At 40.5% G+C, this 23,345-nt stretch overlaps 1 protein-coding gene across 2 annotated transcripts in view; it reads left to right on the top strand.

The window, feature by feature from the left end:
• Window positions 1-23,345, top strand: part of JARID2 (jumonji and AT-rich interaction domain containing 2) — a 230,728-nt gene that overhangs the window by 169,027 nt on the left and 38,356 nt on the right. For both annotated transcript variants that reach the window (XM_054057388.1, XM_054057387.1), the window contains exons 5-6: window positions 11,703-11,879; window positions 22,870-23,099. In XM_054057388.1, coding sequence (XP_053913363.1) covers window positions 11,703-11,879; window positions 22,870-23,099 — 407 coding nt within the window. The remainder of the gene's footprint in view (window positions 1-11,702; window positions 11,880-22,869; window positions 23,100-23,345) is intronic.

Here is a 23,345-nt window from a genome sequence, read left to right as displayed (position 1 = left end):
ATTGAGATGATTTTTGTTGTGGTTGTAACATACCAGGGTTGAATCCTGTCCAGATGAAAACATTTGGTTTGTACTTGCCGCGATTAAGAGACGGGACGCAGCTTGATGCAAGCAAATGTCGTCTTTATTGTGCAGCTAACTTATATTTATACCAGTTACAGCTAATTTAGGCTCATACATATTGCAAAAAGCGAGCTCAGTATTGGCTAATACAAAAGGGTCTTCTGCCTCACTTAACGACAATTTCCTGCCATTCAACAATAAGTACCCGCGATCAAGCCCGCAATCTTTGTTAAAGTTCTTGTCTCACTCCCTCCCAGGGCCTGTGGCCTACAGGCTCCAGCACGTCTGCCTTTATCAACTGATCTGTGCTGGGGGTTCTCCTGAAGCAACCCCCAGCTGTTGCAACATCTCCCCCTTCCTGTTGCACAACAGGAATCTTTTTCATAGATCGCGCTACCAACCTTTGCAAACATTGTAATAAACATGGCAATAAAAGTAATAACAAGACAAAAACACCTAAAGCATATACGACCATTTTTACAAGGCTTCTCAACCACCCTGAAAGTCCCCGTCCTTTAAAGAGTTTATCTAACCAGTCCCAACTACCACTCTGTTGTAATTTGGAGACTCCAGTCTTAAGCTGTTGAATGCTCGCATGAATAGATTCCGAGTGGTCGGAAAGATTCATGCCAACACATACCTTCAAAATCCTCACAACCGTGTCCCTGTGCTAAAAGCAAAAATCTCTTGCAACTCTATTTTGTAACGTAACATGCCTAACACTATTAACATCCGCTAACAAGCCAGTCAAAGCCATTGAAATAGCTTTAGTCTGCTTACTCAACCAACATCCCAAATTTGTCAGCTTTGTCAAGGCTGCTGCAGTTGCTACCCCAGGAGCTAATGCTGAGGCAGCTACAATTTCTCCAGGTTCCCAGAAAGGTGACTGTACTCTTACAGTCAGACCCAAATTGATGGATAGATCATTTATTTTGTTTACTTCGTTTCTTGTTATAAATCATAGTGAGATTGGGAGTTAGTAACGTAAACCATCCAAGGCTACATAGCCTGCAATTAAATTTTGACAATATTCCTCTGCACACTTTAACTCCATTAATCAGACAAAAATTTTCTACATGCAAAGCAACTGGAAAAGAAAAAGAACTTGATACTTTAGGAAAGATATGACTATACAAGGCTGTTTCGTTTCTATGCACAGGTAAACTAGCATTTACATTCTGACCTTTTTGAGTGATTTTATAGGTACAATTATACATTACACAAGCATCCATTATTACTGACCTATTTCGCTGGAACCTATCTTGGACCGCTATCTGTAATGACACAAACATAACCTCTTCCTGTCATTTTTAGCTCAACAGGTCCTTCCCATTCACCTGAGTCCCAGTCTTTGTATAGCACCTTGGTATCTTGCTGGTCCTGGTTATTCAGTCCTGACTCTAGGATCGGTGATGGATTACAATAGAAGGACCAGTTCCACCTCCAGCCAAACGTAAAAAGTTCAAAAGTTCAACACATAAGTCGCCTTTGCAATTCTTTCACTAGGAGGTAACATTTCTCCCCTTTTTTTTTTTTTTTTTTTTTCTTTTCAGTTTGAGGAGCGTTTTACTTTTGAAAGGTACTAATTGTGCTGTTAGACCAAATGCCTGACCATCAAGTCGTCTATGAGCTTTTCTCTGAGTAATGGCTTTTCCAATTTTGCTCAAAGTTTGTTGTGCATCACTCTTAAAAGTAAGAGGTGCCGTTAAAGCCATGTCCTCCCTTAAGAAGATCAAATAATGGACTTAGTTCTGCATTATTTATACCGAAAGAAGGTTTAACTCGATTGATTGTTCCTTGGAGCTTTTGTAAATTGTTTTAACTACTATTTGTAATTTGCCTTGCAGGGGTTCAATTGTGGCATTCAAAACTTTCCACCCAAAACACTTCCAGGTTTGAATTCCCCCAGGTGCGACCTGAAGGCCTGTTTTCTCTACCACAATCTTAGAAATGGTATTAATTGAGTAACACAACTGCTTTGGGTGATGTACACAGGTGGGAAAGGAATATAAACCATAGCTTGTATTTGTCCAGTAAAAGCAGAATTAATAACACCAGGCTACACAAAAAGACCCTGCAAAGCGACACTCGAATGACCCACTAACCAAGCACTCAAACCCGTTACCAATAAGACCAAAAGCTTACAGCGAAACCTTCAATCCCTTATTATTGAAGAGGCTGTGGAGAAGATCCAAGCAGGAGCATTTACTGTTGTCACACGTCTCCGCTGCATGCTGGGTTGCTGGTTTCCTTGGTTCTTTAATGTTAACAGTTTACCCCCTGGCTTCTTTTATCTGTTTTTACCTGTATGGGAATTCTCAAGGGTGCAAATGTACCAACCCTTCTATGCAGTTTTCTACTCTCAGAGCACACTCCTCCCGGACTCTTAAATCATGTCCCCATCAGTGTCCGGCCAAAACTCCCCCCACAGTTGTCTGCACTAGGACCCAGCAGTTGCTGATCTGATAAGAGACACTAGAATGCAGAGTGTTCTTCATAAATTGTTACTCCCCTAGAGAGAGATAAGGACTCCCAAGCTGAAACAAAACAAAAAAACCTTGACTTTCAAACAAAATCAGGAGTATGGGGGGGAGACTCACACACAGCTATGTATTTTAAAATCTTGTCCTCTGCAGCCTTTCACTTCAAAGGTCCCAGGTAAATCTACCTGTTTGCCGGCTTAGTGGACGTTTGAGATTGAAAGGTTTCAGAGTTGCATTTTTAAGATTAATCAAAACAGAGGCTCAATATAACCAAAACCCAATTTGCAAGTCTTACAAACGTTTAAAGCGCTTTAAACACACACACGCATACACACGCACAGAACCCCTCTTTTGAGAGCTGGCTTAATATACCCATACAATATTTTTTACGACCGGTCAATAAGAATAGCATGATGGTATGAATACTCAAACTACACACGGCACCGAACACACACAACACTTAAAACATGCAGATATATCACAAAATAAAGTTTGTATCAATTGTTTAACAGGTAGCAGTCTTTGGTTGTTAGAGCATTTTCGTGGCAGAGGACTATCCTATGACGGCTGTGAATTATTCATGTATACGATGGAGCCGGTGGCTGTTTCGAGCGCTGAGGCGGTGGGCAGCTTGGTGACGAAACAGTCAATACTTTCTTTTTACAGCCTTTCAAATTTCTTTTATCGCTTCATAACTAACTGATTTCCAGCGAAGATCTGGTGTTTCCTCTGCCACGCCATCTTCCACCTCCTCTGATTCCTCGCTATTATTTTGTGCAGCCCTGTTCCGTCTTTATCTCTCCAAAGGCTTATGATGTCGGGCGGCAGACTCCCCCTGGACGATCCAGGCGTTCGGAAAGGTCCTGGATCAAAGGGATCCTCCTCAGGAGGACAGCCAGCGGCGCACAGTTCTGGTACCGCGGAGGGTCCATCCTTTACTGGTGATAACGGAGGGATAATTGGAAAGTCCTCCTCCCCTTTCACCTTGTCTCGGGGGCTCTTTTCTTGTACTTTTAAAGTCTCAAAAATACTCCTCGACCACGGGAGCATACGCTGTGCTTCATCATTCCCTGTGGTTGCTGCATCCCACAGTTTTAACCCTACTTCATCCCAGAGTTCCCGCGTAAATATAGTAGATGCGGTTACGGTGGGTATCTTTTCCTGTACCCATTTAAGTATTACTTTAAGATCATGCCCAGAAATATTTTTACCTTGTTTCTTAAGAAGGGCTTTCATGAGTTCATATACGTCTCTTTCGGGGGAAGACATCCGATTCCCCATCTTTCCCACGGCTCACCTCAATTCTCCAGAGGGATTGTTCCTGGCCAGGATCCTGCTTCCTTTCAGCAGCTCATTCAAAGTTCCGAGGGACTCGCGGCATGCCACACAGATAGGTGGTTATCAGCCTTTGCCTCACACGGGGCACCAATTTGCCGCGATTAAGAGACGGGACGCAGCTTGATGCAAGCAAATGTCGTCTTTATTGTGCAGCTAACTTATATTTATACCAGTTACAGCTAATTTAGGCTCATACATATTGCAAAAAGCGAGCTCAGTATTGGCTAATACAAAAGGGTCTTCTGCCTCACTTAACGACAATTTCCTGCCATTCAACAATAAGTACCCGCGATCAAGCCCGCAATCTTTGTTAAAGTTCTTGTCTCACTCCCTCCCAGGGCCTGTGGCCTACAGGCTCCAGCACGTCTGCCTTTATCAACTGATCTGTGCTGGGGGTTCTCCTGAAGCAACCCCCAGCTGTTGCAACATGTACTTCAGTAAATATTGCAGAAACAGTGCCAGCTAATTCTGAAGAGTAATGAAATAGTGTTTTTGGCAAAGCGCATGCACTTTCCATCCTTCTGATTCCACTCTTCAGATCCAAATTCAGAGTTTTTAAATATGTTTAGCTTGTCCAAGACAAAAGTTAATGTATTTTAATAAGAAACAAAACATACCATAATTTAGGAGGGAAAACTACACATTTGTCAAATAAAAAAAATTAATAACCTCATTAGTCAAATGAAATGGCTGAAACAGAGTATAGTTTATTCTATTAATCAGGCACTTGCTGCTGAGGTCAACGCATCTGTGTGTGCAGGTTGTGTAAGCATCAATTCTGCCTGCTGTTAGCAAGCCTGAATTTTGCGCATGCAAAGGGTGACATCTTTCCAATTGCTAAAAGCAGCACCAAGACTTTAAAACCCCGTATTTTACTTTTTACTTACTCTTGTATAAGCATCAAATTATTATAACAGAGGACATAAAATACATTTATCATCCTTTCATATGCATTAGGCAACACTTTGTGTATGGTTGTGGTAATTGTTTTTCCTATATAGTTAGGTTTTCTTTTGTGTTGCTCTCACAATAGGAGAGAAGACAAAATTACTCAAGAGAGAATTTCAATAATGAAACTGCAGATACTGATGGAAACAGTTGCCAAACATACTTCAAGCTTCATTTTTTAAAGAGCCGAGTATCCTCCCTGTTTGTAATAGTTCATAGCTCACTGTAACCATGATGAGTGAATTTTAAAGACAGCTTGCTGTTAATGATTTTCTGAAAATGTGCCGCACACAGTGGTATCTGATCACAGGAGCAGTACCTTCTGCTCTGCCACTGGTGAGGAGAGGGTATCTGGGATTCTGTGTGCTGTCTGAGCTCTTGCGTGGTTTGCAGTCTCTGAGTCAGTCACAGCAATTTGTTAGGCTTTCACAATTGCATGATGAGGGCCAGCTTTGGCAATTTGACCTTCTTGCAGTGATTTGGATGAAGGGGAGAGGGCTGGGAAGTTCCCTCCAGGTTGCTGTGTGGCCTTGGCCATAGCTTTTTTTGCTTTCAGCTGTGAATTAACAGTGACTTCTCGAGCAGGAAAAGGCAAGTGGCATATGTCTGGATCAGGGCAGCAGGTCAACAGCACTGTTGGGCATATATTCTTGTTGAAGTTGCTGAATATATAGAATCATAGAATGGTTTGTGTTGAAATGGACCTTAAAGATCAATCAGTTCCAATCCTCCCTGCCGTGGGCAGTGGCACCTGGACCAGGCTGCTCAAAGCCCCTTCTAATCTGGCCTTGAAGACCTCTAGGGATGGGGCACCCACGACTTCTCTGGGCAACCTGTGCCAGTGTCTCACCACCCTCACAGTAACAAAAATTCTTCCTAATACCAAAATCTAAATCTCCCCTCTTTCAGTTTAAAACCGTTCCCCCTCATCGTGTCACAGCACTCCCTAATAAAGAGCCCCTCCCCAGCCAAAGTATCCTTCCCACTTTTCTGTATTTATTAATATTTAATGTCAGTAATTCTTACAGTGTCTTCCTTCTCCTGTTCCTCCTGCAGCCTGTGCCCGTCTACTAACTTATCTCTCACCACTCACCTTTCTCCAGCCCCTGCACATTTGAGCCTTCTGCTCTGCTGCTGCTGCATGCCGTTTCTTTCAGTTTACTTCTGCCAAGGCTTCTCCTTCCTTCCCAATGTGTTGCGTTTGCCTCATCCAGTTCTCTGGTGATGGCACGTACTTCTTTGCAAATAGTGATGCAAAACAAATCAGCTGTCTCGAGGCAGGCAAGGAGGGGAGCATTTAGGAAGTGTGTGCCTAGGCATCGTTAAGACAGAATGTAAAACGTGCAGCTCCTACATGAGATTGGAAATATACTGCATTTCATGTTTTGTTTAATAACATAAAGTGATATATTAAGCTACACATTAAATAAGAAAAAGTGTGTATAGAAATTTTCCAAATCTTTACTTAAGAGCTTGTAACATTACATTACAGTTACAGCATTTGTTAATGGCCTTTCATTTCCTTAGTCTGGGATTTTAAGCTGATTCAGTTCCCTGATCCGATTCACCACATGGCCCCACAAAAATAATTATACTGCCACAGTTGAGGTGGTGGCACAGAAATAAGAAAAAGAGGCCAGGTGGAGGTAGACAATTTTTGAGGCCAAGAAAAATGTCCACACAGCCACACAGAGTCTGGATGGTTCCTTGTATGATATTTGTTCTAAATACGTGGTGGAAAATGAAGTTTTCTTTTCTGAATTACTATCAGATTTGCTGATTGAGCGTTCTTTTTCTCAGGCACCTGTTGATCAGGTGCGAAGCAGGATGGGTTTCTCTATGTGGAGGGCTGCTCATGGTGCTCGAGGGCTGCTTCCCTGTTCTCCCCCTTCATTGACTGCAGTGCACGTGGTAGCAGCTGCCTGCACAACCTCAGGGCTCCTGGCACAGGAGGAGACTTGTGAAATTCAAGCCACAGGCTCTCGTAACTCTCGCAGATTTTTCTGCTGTTTTCTTAGGAATGGAAAGCAAGAAAGGGGAGAATTATGTACCTTTGAGTGCTGGGAGCCGGCATGCACCGCCTCCCAGGCAGAGATGTTGTCCTCTATCCAGAGCATTGCAGCTCTTCTCTTTTGCTGTTGGTTATTAATTAAATTGAAACATCACTCTTTAGATTGCCCTGGGTAGGCTTTGAGAGTCATGCCTTGGTGCTGGGGAGGGCACAAGGAAGAGGAGGGATGATTGCTCATCTTTACTCTTTCTGGCTGGCTGGCTGGCAAAATACGTGTAAGAATGAACTGGCATAGCTGGCTTGTGGGTTTCTGTTGCCGAGTGCATCCAGGCAAAGACAAAAATGTGCAGAGTAGCGTGTCGTAAATAAAAAATAAAGCAAGTGCCTACAACTGTATGTCTGTCACCATGTGTTCATGTATGTTTCTGGAGTTTTCCTTAGTCTTGTGCCATTTTGAAGGGTTTTTATCATCTTGCAGTCATACATAATTTTCACGATAAATATCTGTCATACATGGAGAAACTTGAGAGCAACAACTCTCAACAAAGTCTGTCTGTAAGGAAGACCACCATGTTCTTAACTTGAGATGAAGACAGGCTGGATTTACAAGGAAGAGTAATATATTTTGTTAGACCAACTGATTCATCTGAAAAAAACAAACCAGCTCTTGAGCTCACATTTGTCTCCACATCTCCAATGTTCTTAGACATTGGTGGCTATATTACCACTACTTAGTATTGTTTATGTAAATTAGCAGCTTTGAGTAACACATGGAATCCCCTGTAGAGGTGTGCTATGGTATCATATACACTTCATTGTCTGGTCTTGGAGATGATGAGGGATATTTGGGACAGCAATCTTCGTTATAATAAAGAAAGTAAGTGATGACCTATCTTCCACTCTTACAGTGCAGCTTCATTCTTATGAGCTTCTTTAGTTCTTCAGTCATGAGAAGTCTGAGTTTTATTTCCATAAGAGGAGTTTTGGGGGAGTTCACTTAGTTCTTTGCTTGGTGTAAGCCCGCAGTGCATGTCAGCTGCTCACACTTGCACACTATCTGTTGCCTAATCAACGTAATTGTCATTCTTTTAGCTTCAATGAAATCACAGTGTCTTTGGTGTCTTGTATTCCCTTCAGTTTGCTCATAAAGGTTTTTTTCAGTATGTTGAACTGGAGCAACCTGTTTCAGTATTTTAAACTAGTCTTTTCTCATCCTTTTGGATGTGTTTAACTACATGGACTTAAAGTGAAAGTGGTTTTAATGAGCTCAATCCATAGGTGTGAACAAATTCTCAATATTTGTGGCTGTTCTGGAACTGAAATCTTATTATAAAAGATGATGATAAAAATAGCTTTACTATAAAAAGAAAGTAAGAAAACGCAAAGCTTTTAGATTTCTTTTGGTGTCTTCCATTCATAACAATGCTTAAATAGAACAAAAATGTTCAAGTCCAGCATTTTTTCCCCTTTCTTTCTGTTTTGCAAGTCAATTTTAATAAATATGTAGGAAAAGCTTAAGGGAGGGGGAGGGAGGAGGAGGAGGTGATTCAGATTGAATGCCAGCTTTTCTCCAAGGACTCATATTGCAGAGCACTTTAGATCAGTAAAGTGAGAGCTAACAGGACTCGCCTGTGTTATTGGACATTACTAGTCTAATTTCTCTGGCAATGTACTTCCCAAACAGTCCCGGCTGTCCCAGGAATGCAGTTTAACCATTGTTGTTCATAGTTCTTGATTGGAGAGAATTAAAAAATGTCATTCCAACCGACTGAATACCAGGAGTTAGGTGAAGTTTGTATCTGGTCTTGTTCTTGGGTTAGACCCTCCTTCCTTTCTGAGCAGAATGACACTGTACTGTATTTTATTCTGTCCTTTAAAAAACAAAACAAAAGAAAACAAAACAGAAAAAAAAGAAAAAAGATTGCTATTGTAATAACAACATTTACATCACAGATGGTAATTTTTTTGCTGGCCGCTGTTGAAAGCAGCTGACGAAAAGGCTGAGGGATGTGGAACTCTAGGGAAGATGAGACTTGGACGCTATCTCTGGTCTCCTGTTACAGTGTCTAAGAAGGATAAAATTTCTGACCATTTCTGTAATTGTAATAGATTTCAGTCTGTGTTTGAATCTAATTTTGAGGGTTCCTAAGAGTAAGGTTTTTTTTTTTTACTGACATCATTTGTCAATACATTAGTGCACTGATGGTGCCAGGCTTTGGATCCTGATTAGAACTGATGCACAGTACAGAGCTTACAGAGCTAATAACTTCTGAATCCATACCACAGTCTTTGGTACCAAGATGAAAGGAAAAAGGCAATTTATTTTTCAGGCAACACTGTCCTAGAGTAACTGTTTTGGAGTCTTGAAGCTAGTTGAGACTTGAAGATCCCTGCCAAGCAGAAGAATTGATGTGCCTCTCAGCACCTCTTGCCTTGTATGGCTGATTGCCATTCTGGGCTTGCATAAAAAATGTAGAGGTTTTTGTTTCCGTAAGTTACTACAGCTCCCATGCCTTGAAATATGTCAGCAGTCTTAATTTGATCATTAGTCTATATAAATATGAAAGTTGGGGCACGCGAAAGGCTTTTCCCCTAGGATAACCATATGTGTCCTTGTATCTGTGTCTAGGTTGGATGGATTAATACATAAGTTATTGCAGGGAGGAAAGAATCACCATGTTCTAGATGGTGCTGCAGCGTCTCTCCTGGCTGTCCCAGGACTACCACCAATGCACAGTGCAACGTGCTAGTGGGGAGTTTGTCTCTGCTTCTTGCCAAGGCAGCCACAGTCCCAAAGGGACTGTTACAGAGACCAAGAGCAAAGGTCTTTATAGGCAGGGGCTAAACCCCACATAGGCTGCTCACTCGCTCCCCTGCAGTGGGACTGGGGAGAGAATTGGAAGGGTAAAAGTACAACAACTCATAGGTTGAGATAAAGATCGTTTAATAGGTAATGCAAAAACTGTAAGTGGAAGCAAAGCAAACAATGGAATGCAGTCACTACCGCTCATCAGCAGTCAGGTGTTCAGCCACCTCCAGGAAAGCAGGGCTTTGTCACACATAACGGTGACTTAGGGGAAGACAAATGCTATTACTCTGAAAGACCCCTCTTCCTTCTTCCCCCAGCTTTTATTGCTGATCATGATGTCAAATGGTGTGAAATATCCCTTTGGTCAGTTGGGAACAGTTGTCCTGGCTGTGTCCCCTCCCAACTTCTTGTGCACCTCTAGCCTGCTTGCTGGCGGGGCAGCATGAGAAACAGGAAAACAGAATGTTTTGACGCTTAGCAAGCACTGCTCAGCAGCAGCTAAAACATCTCTGTGCTATCAACACTGTTTTGGTCACAAATCCAAAACACTGCCCATTCAAACTGGTATGAAGAAATTTAACTCCGTTCCAACCAAAACCAGCACACTTAGGAAAGGATGGTTCATTGCAGAAACAGTCTGTTTCTTTTTTTGTGCCATATTTCGGTGTCTGTTCACTGAAATGTAGTTTTTGTACTTAAGAGTAATTTGTACAAACCTGGTAAAAGCATAAAGCATAAAAGCAAAACTGAAGAACAAGCTTCAGTTAGTTGTTGGCAGTGGCAACACTAACATCTCAAAATCAAACCACAGAATCGCTGTTCTGAAGTGCTTGAAGCCAGAAGTGTTTCCTAAGGAAGCAGCAGCCGAAACACCGCTACCTTGTGTTGTTGTTCTGTAGCAGAGCTCTTTTTGTCTTTTGTCTTACTTAGCTACAAGAAAATAATGGAAGCAAGGAGTCCCTCTCCTCCACTTCTGCTGATTTTCTATTTTCCCACCTTCTTCACCAAAAGAATTCTTCTGCAAATAAGTAGGAGGCTGCTAGGGCACCTGTACCTCCCAGGGATAGACAGAGACTTAGTTTGGAGTGGAAACAAGTGTCTGTCATAAGGCAAGGTGTCCATTAGATGTTGGCAGTATTTGTACATTTAAAAATAGTTATTAGATTCCTACAGTCATGTCATGTGTCCTGATGCAGAGCAGGGAAAGCTATACACTATTGCATGGCATGCGTAAAAGATTTTTTGTGCAAGAGTTCCATTTAAATAACAGCCCTTTATTGTTGTTAAACTTGTGAATCGTTGCTTCTCTGTCAGTAAACACATATTGAATCTTATCCTTGCAGAAACAAGGCAGGTTAGGCAGAACATCATGGAAAGTAAGCAAGAGATGAGAAGAAGCATCCTCAAGAGGAGCACGTGGCGAATTGGGAGACCATTGCTCTTTTCTCTCCTTTGCTAGGGACCTGCCAGACAAATTTAAGCATCTCAATGTTTCAGTTTTCCTCTTTGTTTAAAACTGAACCAGAATGCTGCAAAGCATGGTGTGCAATGCTGTGGAGGTCTGCAAAGCATTGTGAATTTTAAATTGCCAATATTTTATTGTATTAATAACCTAAAAATATTGCCAGGGTGCAGATTGGTTTGTAAATGCTGTTTTTTCTTCTGTTTGGAAAAGCTGTAAGCTTCTAATTTGTATGTGAAGATTTCAGTAAGGTACTTAAACACGCATTTGAAATTAAGCATGTGCATTAGTCCTTTTCTGAATAGACAAAGCTATAAATTAGGGCTTGTAGCAAGACTGTTTGCTTGTCTAAAGTACAAATAGAATGTGCTTGGGGAGGGGGAAACCCTGCTTTAAAGCACATACGTATCCTGTTGGTAAAAATTAATAATAAAACCCCTCCAGTTAGTCATGCGCTACTGTGACCTTCCACCTCCGAATCTCCCTCTTCCCTTGCTATGCGTAACGCTAAAGTAGGTTATGATCAATTTAGTTAGTGCAGTAAGTGAATGTAATGATGCTAATGAGCCATTTCTTTGTAATGATCAGGTTCTCCAGCTCTGCCCAGCAACATGGTATATTTTGGAAGCTCTCAGGATGATGAGGATGAAGAGGAGGAGGAGGAGGAGACAGAGGACACAAAAACAGCCACAAACAATGCTTCATCGTCATGCCAGTCTACCCCCAGGAAAGGAAAAACACATAAACATGTACCAAATGGGCAAGGTACGTCCTAAAGAGTGCTGTTCTCCTTCATTGCCTAGTGGAGACATTTATGAGCTGAATGTGCTCAATTCTTGTCCATCCTTCTGTATCTGAGTAAAAAAGGATGCATGCCATAATGGGAACATGGAGTGAGATGTAGTTGTAACATCTTCTGCTTTAACCTGTTTCTCTTGGCAATCTGAATTCCATCTATGGTGGAACTGTAACTGTTTTATATATATACACACACACATATGTGCACAAACACACAGTCACACATTTATGTATAGACACACAGTCTCTCTCTGGCTTTTTTGAGACTGATGTTTAATCTGGAATGATTTCATTTTATCAAAGTTAAATATAAGCATTCATAAGTGTTATCAAAGCATGTGACAGGGGCAACGCTTAATTTCTCACATACAATATTGATACCACAATTGCAGTAGGTATGGATGCTTCATTCATGTCGATGATTGAAAGGTTTTATGGAAGAAGCTTTTTCAAGTCAGTTATTTCTTTACAAATCAACAAAAGCTGCATTTATGACAGAGTATTTCTGTCACAAAGTCCTCATGGTGTATCTGTGTATGTTGCAAAATCACCTGGTGTAAAATGAAAGATCTGAAAGCCATGCTGAAAAATTTCTGAGCCTACTGTAATGCTCTACTGCAAAGCCCTGCATGTATCACAACACCTCTGTGCCCTCACTGCCTGACGTGATTTAAAAAGGGAGCCGATGCTCTCTGTTTCCTTGCTCAGTATTGGTTTACTATGAAAATCTTTTCTGGTGACTGCCAATTCGGCTTCCTCTGCTTAGTTGGAGAACTGAGAGAAAGGTCCCTCTTTTGAGAGAGATGATTTACTTTTTGAGAGATAATTGTGACCTATGCCTGCATTTTTTGTTGTTTCATGCTACTCTTGGCTCTGATGTAGGGATTAGTAGATCTCAATTGCTCAGCTGTGTTGGTCCTCATCTCTACTTTTCAAAAGGGAGTTTTCTATAAAGGACACCCTTGTTACATATACCTAAATTATTTTTCATTAGTACGTCTGAATCTGGTTTTATTGTACACCCAAGCTCAAAACCTCTCTTTTTGTGAGTGATTTATGGGAAAGTTCATTAAGTAAAGGTGCATTATGCCTAGTAGCATTTCAACTGGCAGCTGAGAGCAGGCACTCTCAGCTGTAGAAGCTGTGGATCAAGACTTGATGCTTTGCATTGATTTCTAAATATCCCCCCCAAAACAAGAGGCTCAAAACTCTACATACAGGAAATGAGATTGCATATAACAGAACTGCTGCCTTAGAGTTTTAAATGTGATATGTCATTACAAAAGGAGCCAATTGTTTTCCTTGAGAATGTCCCAGATGGCAGCCACTTTGAAATTAGCTCAAAACCAGAGACACCTGAAATCTTAATTGGGGGTAAGTAGAGGTAAACTTAATGAGCCATCTAATGGCTTCATAATCTTTATCAATATAGATCAGAGTGAGCATAAATGAAGCTGCTGTTTTAATAGATCTGCAAAAGACCTTTATAAAATACATAGGAGGCAATGTGAGGTGTTTTGACAAAGGTGATGAAACAGGAATTCCCAGAGAAGGCAGCAGCTTCTTCTTCATCTTTGTCATTTTTCTTCATTGTCGTCTTTTTTCTTTTTTTTCCCTCTTTTTAATTAAAATTTCCTTACCCAGGGGTATTCCCATTTTTAAGTGTCTGTTATTTTGGTTGACAGCCAATAGTATTTTTGTTTCCTGTGAATAAAATAGGTTCTGGTTCATGTGTGTCTGTTTTAAATGAGACCACACACACAGGCAGACCAGGGACGGGTGCAGCAAATGAGCTTAATCTAGCGTGAGAGTCTATTTTTAATGAATTAAAGTCTTTTGTTTTTAATATACAATGTGTAGTCAAGCACTTTGGACCTGAAAATGCTAAGCATTTGCTATGACATACAACAACAAAGGTTCAGAGCTTGATTAATGTCATTAGACAGTGTCAAATGATTGCTTTCTACTAAATGGGGGCCAGAACAACTTTCCTGGACGAAGTCATTTGTCAGTATCCTCTTCTAATGCCAATATGGGATATCATTAGGGTTGTACACCAGACTGTTATAACCTAGCCTGTTGAGCCACCTTTTGGACAACTTACTCAATCGTAAATGCCGAAATATGAATAAGAAGCATATAAAGCACTTGGCATAGCTTGCTGTGCAATTTGAAGTAATTATCTCAACTGACTTGTCGCCTTCCAATCTTACTGCTTACGTAGGTGTATTTAAAGCATCAGATTGTTACCTGTGCCTTTTCATCATCCTTCCTTAGTATTTCTGGTGTGCTGCACCCCGATTCAGCTGTTAAAGAGCAAAGTAAAATGTTTGTCGGGAGAAGTGTTTATCCCCCCTATTCGTGGGAGTGTGGAAAACGAATATGTATCAATGTGCAAATCTTTCCTTCATGCAATATCTTAGTGCAGATGGTGATAGTCTTTGCAGTTAAACTGTTTTCTAGCATATTGCTGTGGTTGCCACAAGGGAATATAGTAGAGCCACAAAAATTGGTTTCATATCATTGCCAAACTTCAGATGATTAGGCCACATCTTAACTGCTATTAAGATAAGTTAGCAGCAGATAAAGACTTGGATGCCATCGGTGATGCTTTGTGGCCTGGTTAGAAACTATTATTAGTTCTGGATAGGTATCTCTCATGTTGTGTGGGATGTTCTGCATGTAACTCTTCCCCTTACTGTCTTCTTCAGCGTCTTTAAACTCACAATGAGTAATTCTCACTAAGAGAAAATACTGTCTAAAGACTTTCAGCTTTTTTTTGCAAGAGAACTGTTCTCTTGTAATGTAGAGTAAAATGTGTGAGTGATTCTTACTTGCTTAAGGATTAAGGTATGCTGTCACAGTACATGTCGTAGATTAATTCAGGTCAGAGAAGACCCCAGGAGGTCATCTAGTCTGACCTCTTCTGCAAAATACTGCTGATTGCTTTTCTGACAAATTCAGCAATAAAATTAGCAGAGGTTTGTGCTTTTAATTATGTCTTTTGAGGAGGGGGAGATTTTTAGAAGCTTTCTAAAACTTGATGTGGGATTTTGGCCCTAATCAGAGTTATTTTAATTGTGTTAGGATATGTAGCATAGTTAGAATGGTGGAAGGCCAGAAACTAATGAATTGAACCACTTGGTCTCTATATAGCTACTGACTTCAAAAGGATATTTTTCCCATCTAAGAAATCATATGATCATTTAGTTGGAATAGAAAAATCCCTCTTGCTGTTTCAGTCAGGGATTTCATCTTTTTGAAGTGCGTAGTTCCCTTTTAACTGCAGACCTAAGTAAGTTTGTGGTGAATTTAAAAATTAACATATGGAAAATCAGGGGTGGGGTGGTGTTGCATATTGCAGCAGATAGAGGAGAGGTTTGGGTGACAGCAGCCCTATTACTGACCCTTTTGAGTGGGGGTGCAAGAACCCCGTAACTCTTCATGTTGAGGTCTGGAATGCCCAGCCTCAGGACGCCTGTGTGCTGCTCAGATGGATATGCTTATTTTCCAGCTTGCATTTTATATGCATCTCAAATGACCATCAGTCAGACTATCTGAGACTATTACACAGCTTTGAACACAAGGAATTCGGTGGAAGGAGCCAGGCCAGGAGCATTGGCTTAAACAATGTGTTTTTCCTTCAGTGTAGTTGCCAGGTGTGGAGAGGAACTTCTCAACCATAGCCTGGATGACAGGGCATCTTGCCAGCATGGAGGAGGAGATGGAGAGACGTTGATCTATTAGAAAACTGACCTTATGCAAAGTGAGGAGAGTGTCAGTCATCAGCTGCGGGCTGACATGTAGGGAAAGCAGGTTCTCCTCAGGCGAGCTGTACTCAGCTTCCCTGGCGGACAGGGAGGTACCGAGTCTAAATTAGATCTCCCCACCACTCAGAGGAAATTCCAAGTTGTAGGTAAGAGGGTAGGCTTAGGTCTCTGTTTCATTAAAACTAATTCTTTGAATTCCACATGATTAATTTAATCCTACTTTAATTTCAGTCTGTGGTACAATGGAAGGTTTTCTCTGCAGGCTCCTGAAGGAAAATGTTTGCAGGTGCCAAACGTTTTGTTAGGCAAGCTGGGATTGGGAGCCGGAAGATGCAGTTAGGGAGCTGCGTTATCAGTCCCATCATGAGAGCAAAAGAGGATAGGCATTGCTGTACTTGAAAGGGCTTGTGGACTGGAAAGGAGCCTCAGGAGGAGCAGTGTGCACTGATACAGTAGTGTAGACAGCTCTGAAATTGCATGCAGCAGGCTACAGTACCTCAAATTATTGGCTAATTTCCTCAAGAAGGATTAGAGGTTTAGGCTTTACTCACACCTGTACAGCAGTTCGAAGGTAGAGAGAAGTGCCCATCTGGGCCAGCATACCTGGAAATGACCTGTTTGTCCTCGGATGCCCAAGACAGACAATTAAGTTGTCATTTATGTTTTGGAAAACAGAATTAGCTGTTGTTATTTGTAACTAGACTTCTTCATGAAGGAGAGTCCTTGGCTCGAGCAAACTAGCTCCAGTGTGTCGAGGAACTGAGTGGGTCAAAACTGGTTACTGCTCCGTGCTGTGTCCCATTAACAGGATCAGATAAAAACTACTCAGTGTGCTTTTGCCTGAAATGAGCAGGGGAGAAAATTGTAAAGACGTAGTTTTTTTTATTAGGGCTCACGTTTCAAAACAGATCTGCAAGCAGTGCGTAGTAAGCAGGCATCACCAGAAATACTATACTCTGCTTTAGTGCCATCTTCCTCGCTCACCAGAAATACAGAGGAAGGTTTTGCTTCTCAATTTGCAATGGATAATTTAGCGGAGTAATTTCCTTACATATGTAGTAACAAAGATGACGCAGGAAAAGATTGTAGTGGGTTTTTTTTTTTCCTTATTTCAGGATGTAGTTCAATGCAGTATTTGTACATCTTGGGTTTTAATGGCATATCTTTTGCATACATTACCATTAGAGAGCATTGTAAGAAAGTTCTGATTTGTGATTGTAATTCCTTATTTAGTTTTGGGTTTAACTAAATGTTGTATTTGTGTGGGGGAACATAAGATGGCTCATGCATCTTTTTCAGGCAAATTAATCCCGAAGAGGTAAACATTTAGAAGAAAAATATTTTCTGCATCCAGCTAAAATGCAGAATGAGAAAATTTCAGGCAGAGTGCTACAATAGTTAATGGGTAGGCAATTATTTTGATGATTTACAGCCTTTTGTTGAAATACCATGGAACCAGTAATTGTTGCAATAAACATTTTTGCACATTTAATTTTTCTGCAAAAATATGTAACATGAAAATTACCCGGTTAGCAGTAATTTGCATATTTAAATATGCAAATATTTAAATATGCAAATAAGGCACAACATATTTGGGTATTTGCGGATTTTCAGTAGCTAGATGTATATGACCTGTGGAGAAGAATAGGGGAGCTGGAAGTTGCTCAAAAAAGTTGAATTGTTATCCTGGTGAGAGCCTCGTGATAACAGATAGACACTTCTTGTATGGACTTCCTGCTTAGTGAGAGACCCTTTTGGTGTTGTTTGTGTCGTAATGGCTAGGTGAGAGTAATGAGTTTGCACTAAGGCAAGACACTTGGTATTGAATTTTTGCAAACAGTGATGTGGTGTCTCATACCAATAACGCTCTTCTCAGTGGCCTCATATATTCCTATGTGTGCAAGAGTCTGAGCTGTGTTGGTGATAGAGTCAATAAGAAATTCAGTGCTATCTGCCACAGTTCTCCTGTTTGACTACTTCTAGCATGTAGCTGTGGGTATTTTGTTGTGGAGTTGTCCACTGACAAATTGCATAGCGCTGGATTAGGGCCGAAGAAGTGTGGAAGCAGTGGTACCACACGTTTTCATACGATGTCATGCTCATAGAATCATAGAATAGTTTGGGTTGGGAGGGACCTTAAAGATCATCTAGTTCCAACTTCCCCGGCAATGAATGGGCAGCGACACCTCCCACTGGACCAGGTTGCTCAAAGCCCCATCCACCCTGGCCTTGAACACCTCCAGGGATGGGGCATCCACAACTTCCCTGGGCAACCTGTGCCAGTGCTTCACCACCCTCATCGTGAAGAAATTCCTCCTTATGTCTAGTCTAAATCTGCCCCTTTCCCATTTATAGCCATTGCCCCTACTCCTGTCACTACAGGCCTTTGTGAAAAGTCCCTCCCCAGCTTTCTTGTAGCCCCTTCAGGTACTGGTGTCCTTTTCTCCTGAAGAATACCTTTGCCACTGACCCTGAGTAGGTGGATTGTGTTGGGGGTGAGGGGTGGAGCGCTCCAGAAGACAGCTTCTTTCTCTGGAAATTCTTTGTAGAAGTCTGAACATACCGAACACTTGAGGAAAACAATTGGCAGTATTAAAATACTCTGTTTTATGGAAGTAGTTCATTGTTTAGTTTCCTCTGAGAGAGGAAAAGAATTATTGCCTGGGTCCTTTAAGGCAGTTTGAGAGCCACATAAATGTTTTCACAGTGACTTAAAACTGAACTGAAGCCAGAGCAAGAATGTTTTTGTACAGTAACGGATACTTAATGCCAGAAAGTTGATTAATATTACATCTTTTCCCAAACATGATCTATGTAACAGCGTGAGGTTTGCATTGGAATAGCTGGCTCGGGTTCACAACATTGGCAAGGCTCCCTTTTCTCCTTCTAAAAACAAAACTTCTCCCTTTCACTCTTATCTTCCCTCTTTGTTTTGGATAGTTTTATGAATGTGCAATTACTTGCTTTAGGCAGCGTGAGCCCTGCAACATGTGGTGTATGTATACATGTATGCCCAATGCCTTCGTCCTCAATACACTGGCGTAAAGTAAAAGGGTTTATACATCATTACTCTGCTGTCTCTGCAATCGACTCCCCTGGTGTCTCACATATAAAGCAGATCTGGCAAGGGAATAATCTCCAAGAGGCCTTGGGAGAGAAAGCTTTGCCCATGGAGCCAGCAGCTGGCTGAACCGTGTCCAGTGATTTTGCTGCTTACATAGTGAAAAACTGATTACGGTATGTATTATAAATTGGCTTCTGAATGGCTGGCTGGATGTATCCAGTAAAATACTTGCATGCAAATGTAGGAATACTTGAAAACTGCTGAAAACACAATAAATGTTTATCACTCACTACACTGTCAGTTCCTGTAGCAAAGTTAATCTGTAGTAATTCAGCTCATCTGTGGTTCTGCTTGATCAAGAATTTTTTTGACCATTATTATAGCTGTACCTAGTACATGCACACACTTGGCACACTTTGCATTGCTTTACGTAGGCATTCTTCATCACAGTTTCAAATGAGATACCCCAAAGTCCCTGTATGGGATCCGGAGTGAATAATGGTGCCTGGGGTCCAGTTCCCCTGATGCAGAGAGCACTGTGATACATCCATGGGGATCACGCCTGCCATAAGGTTTTGCTCTCCTGTCATAAATTATATCAGTGCTTTAAAACCCCCCCTGTGCTTGTGAGTTTTGAATGTAATGGTTCGGTTTCTTTGTGTTTGATTATCACTTCTAACCAAAAGACCCACAAGTGTTTCACTCTGGGATTCGTATTGTTTCAGCTTTATAATAATAATTGCTTTGGAAGACGTGGCAATTTAGAGAAGGAGCATTCAGATAGATATGGATAAAAGGATCTCCATTTATTCTATTTGAAGTATCTGAACATTAATAATCTACTTGCACTTTTAATTATTTGTTAGTAGTGCTCTTACCTTTAACTAAAAGCTATCCTGGAAATACAGAGCTGGTTAAGGTAGCATAAAATAACCATAATTCAAGACTACAGAAGATTTCTGCTTTAATAATGTGAGTTTCACCACTCATGTGGGGGTTTGTTTTTTTCTTTCTTACTTTTTTTTTTTTTAAATGTAGTTATTGCTTCAAGGATGAAACCTATTGGCTACTCTTTTCACAAGGAAAAAAAATAACTGGAAGCAGAACAGTGAATATTGTGCATTATCGGTGTTATCTCTAGGATGGGAGATGGCAGGCAGGACATAGCTGTAGCTAGGCTTAGTAAAGTACCCCTTTTCTGCTTCTCAGAATGCCTCAGAAATATTGAAGAGCTGGCAGACATGAAGGAGAATGGAGTTTTCTTCACAAGAAGAAACAAAAGAATTATCAATAATTTTATTCTTAATCAGATTTGGTCTCAGTGATATTTTATGCAGGGTTTGGAGGGTTTTTGGTTTCTTTCCTTTGAGAAGTGGTCATTATCAGTTTTGACAATGAGAATTCTTGGGGAGTGTTTTGGTCTTTCCTGGTGGTTTAATCTTTTCACTGAATGCTCCTACTAGCTATTAGGGACAGGGTTTAATCCTGTATTGTACTAAATAACTTATTTATTGTCTAAATAACGTAATTCTACATTTTTACACAGATAGGGGTGAAAACATAGTCCAGGGGAATTTTTTTTTCCTTGAAATGCTTGGCTTGTGGTAGCATTTTGTAATTAATCAGGTTAACATTTTGATACTTGCTCGCATGACATGTTTGTGAATTTTGCAGTACTCGTTACTGTAGAAAGGTTTTTATACCTATCTAGCTGGGTATAACAATATTCTAAGTGTTGGAAGAAACAAACACCGATTTTTATAGAAACCAATACCATCTACTGTTTAACTAGAGACAGCTTGACTAGGACTGTTTTGCATCTATGTCTCTCCCCTCTTATTGTGTTTTCAGGCTTTAAGCTTTTTAAGCTTTTCCTGTGAGACTGAACATTTTTTCTCTCCCATTTCTCTCTTCCCCCTTTCAAGAATCTTACAAATTAAGACAAAAGATAATTACTCAGAGGGCAAAACTGGCAGAGTTCCCACGACACTTAAAATTAATGAGCTGTTGCATATAAAATATACCTTGTCTCATGTTCGCTGAGTTTTTTTTGTGAAGTATAGAACTACACGATTTGGCTTTTTGGCTATGTTTTCTGTTTTAGTAATTTTCAGTTTATAAAGTGGCAATTGAATACAGAAAACTAATCTCTATGAGTTAACATTTCCATATGAGCAGATCAGTATATACAATTTGTTCCCTCTGAAGGAAAATATCACTTGCAGTGATGAAATACATATTAATGAAGCTGCCATCGGTTGTTTGTGCTATGTCTTATTAAAAATAAATAGTCATGCTTCATGCGTCTGTAGTGCCTTCCATCTGATATGAGGACTCCTTACAAAGGAGGATAAATGTATTGTCTTGAACTCCCTGAGAGGGGTTGGCAATTATTATCAGTTCCATCACTGGAAATGAGACACGGAGGTTATGCGACTTCACTGAAATCACTGAAAAATCCTTGTCTGGCTGGGGCAGCGCCAGTTGCTCCTCAGCTCAGGAGTGATGGAGCCAGGGGGGAATTTGCAGTGACTTCACTTGCTGACACCTTTTCTCTTGTTCTGACTCAATTTATGCAAGAGAGAAGGAAGAGAGGACGAAGAGCAATTGCAAGTTTCTATTTTTTTACATAATCTGCTTCAACACTTGTTCGACTGAGTATGATAAGTAGCCTGGATAACAAATTTGTCAATAGCTTTCTGGAGTTTGAGGTTTTGGAGGTGCAATGGGAAGGTAGATAGCTGGTTGGGAAGATTTGGAGATAGATGTCTACTCGAAAGCAGCTTAGATGCCCCTCTTCTGAGATGTCTACTCAAAAGCAACTTAGATGCCCCTCTTCTGTCCAGCAGGATTTTTGGGTTTTTATTATTACTATTATTGCTGCTGCTACTGGTCTAATACTACAGGACATCTGTATAGACAGCTAAGCTTCACAATTTAGATAAAAAGGTGCGTATGGTAGGTATGTCATGTTTATTGACAAAAGAAGGCTTTAATTTCACAGCAAAACGATAACTTAAGTCACTTAGTTAATAATCTCAAACAGGTGGTGTGTGTTGTGCATAATAAATATGATTTTTAGATACTTGTGCTACTGAGTATTAATGAATTTTCTTATTTACGTCTTTTCCAAAACCATGGTGAAAAAGGCAGGGAAAAAGAACAAGAGTAAATGAGTAGAGAAGGCAGGAGGGCACTTGCCATTGTGTGTGTTGGATCAGAAGCCTCATGGACCTCTGTCACATACTTCACAGAAGAGGGGGTGACACTGGCGTAAATTCACCACATTTTTGATGAACAAACACAGAAATGTCACATGTTTTGGGTTTGTTTATTTTTTTTACCCACATCTTTTCATGTTCTCTGACAACAAAAAAAGCAATGACTATTAAACAAATTGGTTGGAGGGACAGGAACAAAACTTGCTGAGATAGACTTGTATATGTTTACATAATATTTATTGTACAAAAAGATACTGGTTTTTTTCTGTGCTTTCTTGTGCTTTCATTTCAGCAGAAGGCTAGGGCACTCAGCGTTGGTCCCAGCATTCTTTTCTATAGCATATTCCAAAATTGTTTTAGTATTTTCCTTTCTTTGCAGAAGTACCTTGTTCTATTTGCAGCTTGCCTGCTATAGGCAAACTGCTGTCAGTTTGGTTCAGCAGTTTGGATATTGATGAAAACAAAACATGTTTTTTTCACAAAACATTTACTTTCTTTTACATTAATGTAAAAATAAATCCTTTTTTCTCCTTAGGTTATGTTTAGAATTCCCTTGCTGCAATAGCAAAAAGTTAATTAAAACTGTCATAAATAAAAATCAAACTGATAAGTCTAAATTTATGTCAGTCAAAACAGTAATATCCCTTGTATGTTTTAATTTGAATACTGAAGATAATGTATGTTAACAAGCAAAGGAGATACTTCAGTAAATATGTTCATATAAAGAAATATGCAAAACCGTGCTTCTATCTCTGTATTGATTTTACTTTATATATAAGAAGACACTAAAGAACCAACACTCACAGCAGCACAAGTTAGGTTGTTTTGAATGAATAATTTGGTCTTGTATTTTTTTTTTCCCTTCTTTTCCCTTAACAGTCTGATCTTTTTTCTTTTCTTAGTTTTCAATGGGTCCAGCAAATCATCGAAGGAGAAAGAACCTGCTCAGAAACACAAAAGCAAAGAGGCCACACCAGGGAAGGAGAGGAACAGCGAACAGAAGGCTGAGAGCCGAAAAGACCAGGCTGCTGCTAATCACCATCCTCCTACGAACACTGGCTCCTCTACGAAAGGGCTCACCGCTAACAACCACCACACTCTTCATAGATCGGCTCAGGACTTAAGAAAACAGGTAATGAATTGGACTCTAGTGGACACACAGAAAATGCATCCTTTTAAGGTGCTCACTCTGTTTTCTACTGCCTGGCATAGAGTGAACATGGCAGTCCTTAAAATCATGCTCTGGAGACAGCAGGGAGCTTATTTTCAGTGAGAGAGAGAGAAAGGGAGAAAGAAGGAAAAAAGAAAAGTGAAACATACATAGGAAGTCAGTTTGATAAAGCTTTACAATCCTGTCTTTGTAATATCCAGTGTATGC

Source organism: Cuculus canorus, chromosome 2 (genome assembly GCF_017976375.1).
Source record: "Cuculus canorus isolate bCucCan1 chromosome 2, bCucCan1.pri, whole genome shotgun sequence".
NCBI classification, from domain to species: Eukaryota; Metazoa; Chordata; class Aves; order Cuculiformes; family Cuculidae; genus Cuculus; species Cuculus canorus.
This window is presented reverse-complemented; position numbering and strand designations above follow the sequence as displayed.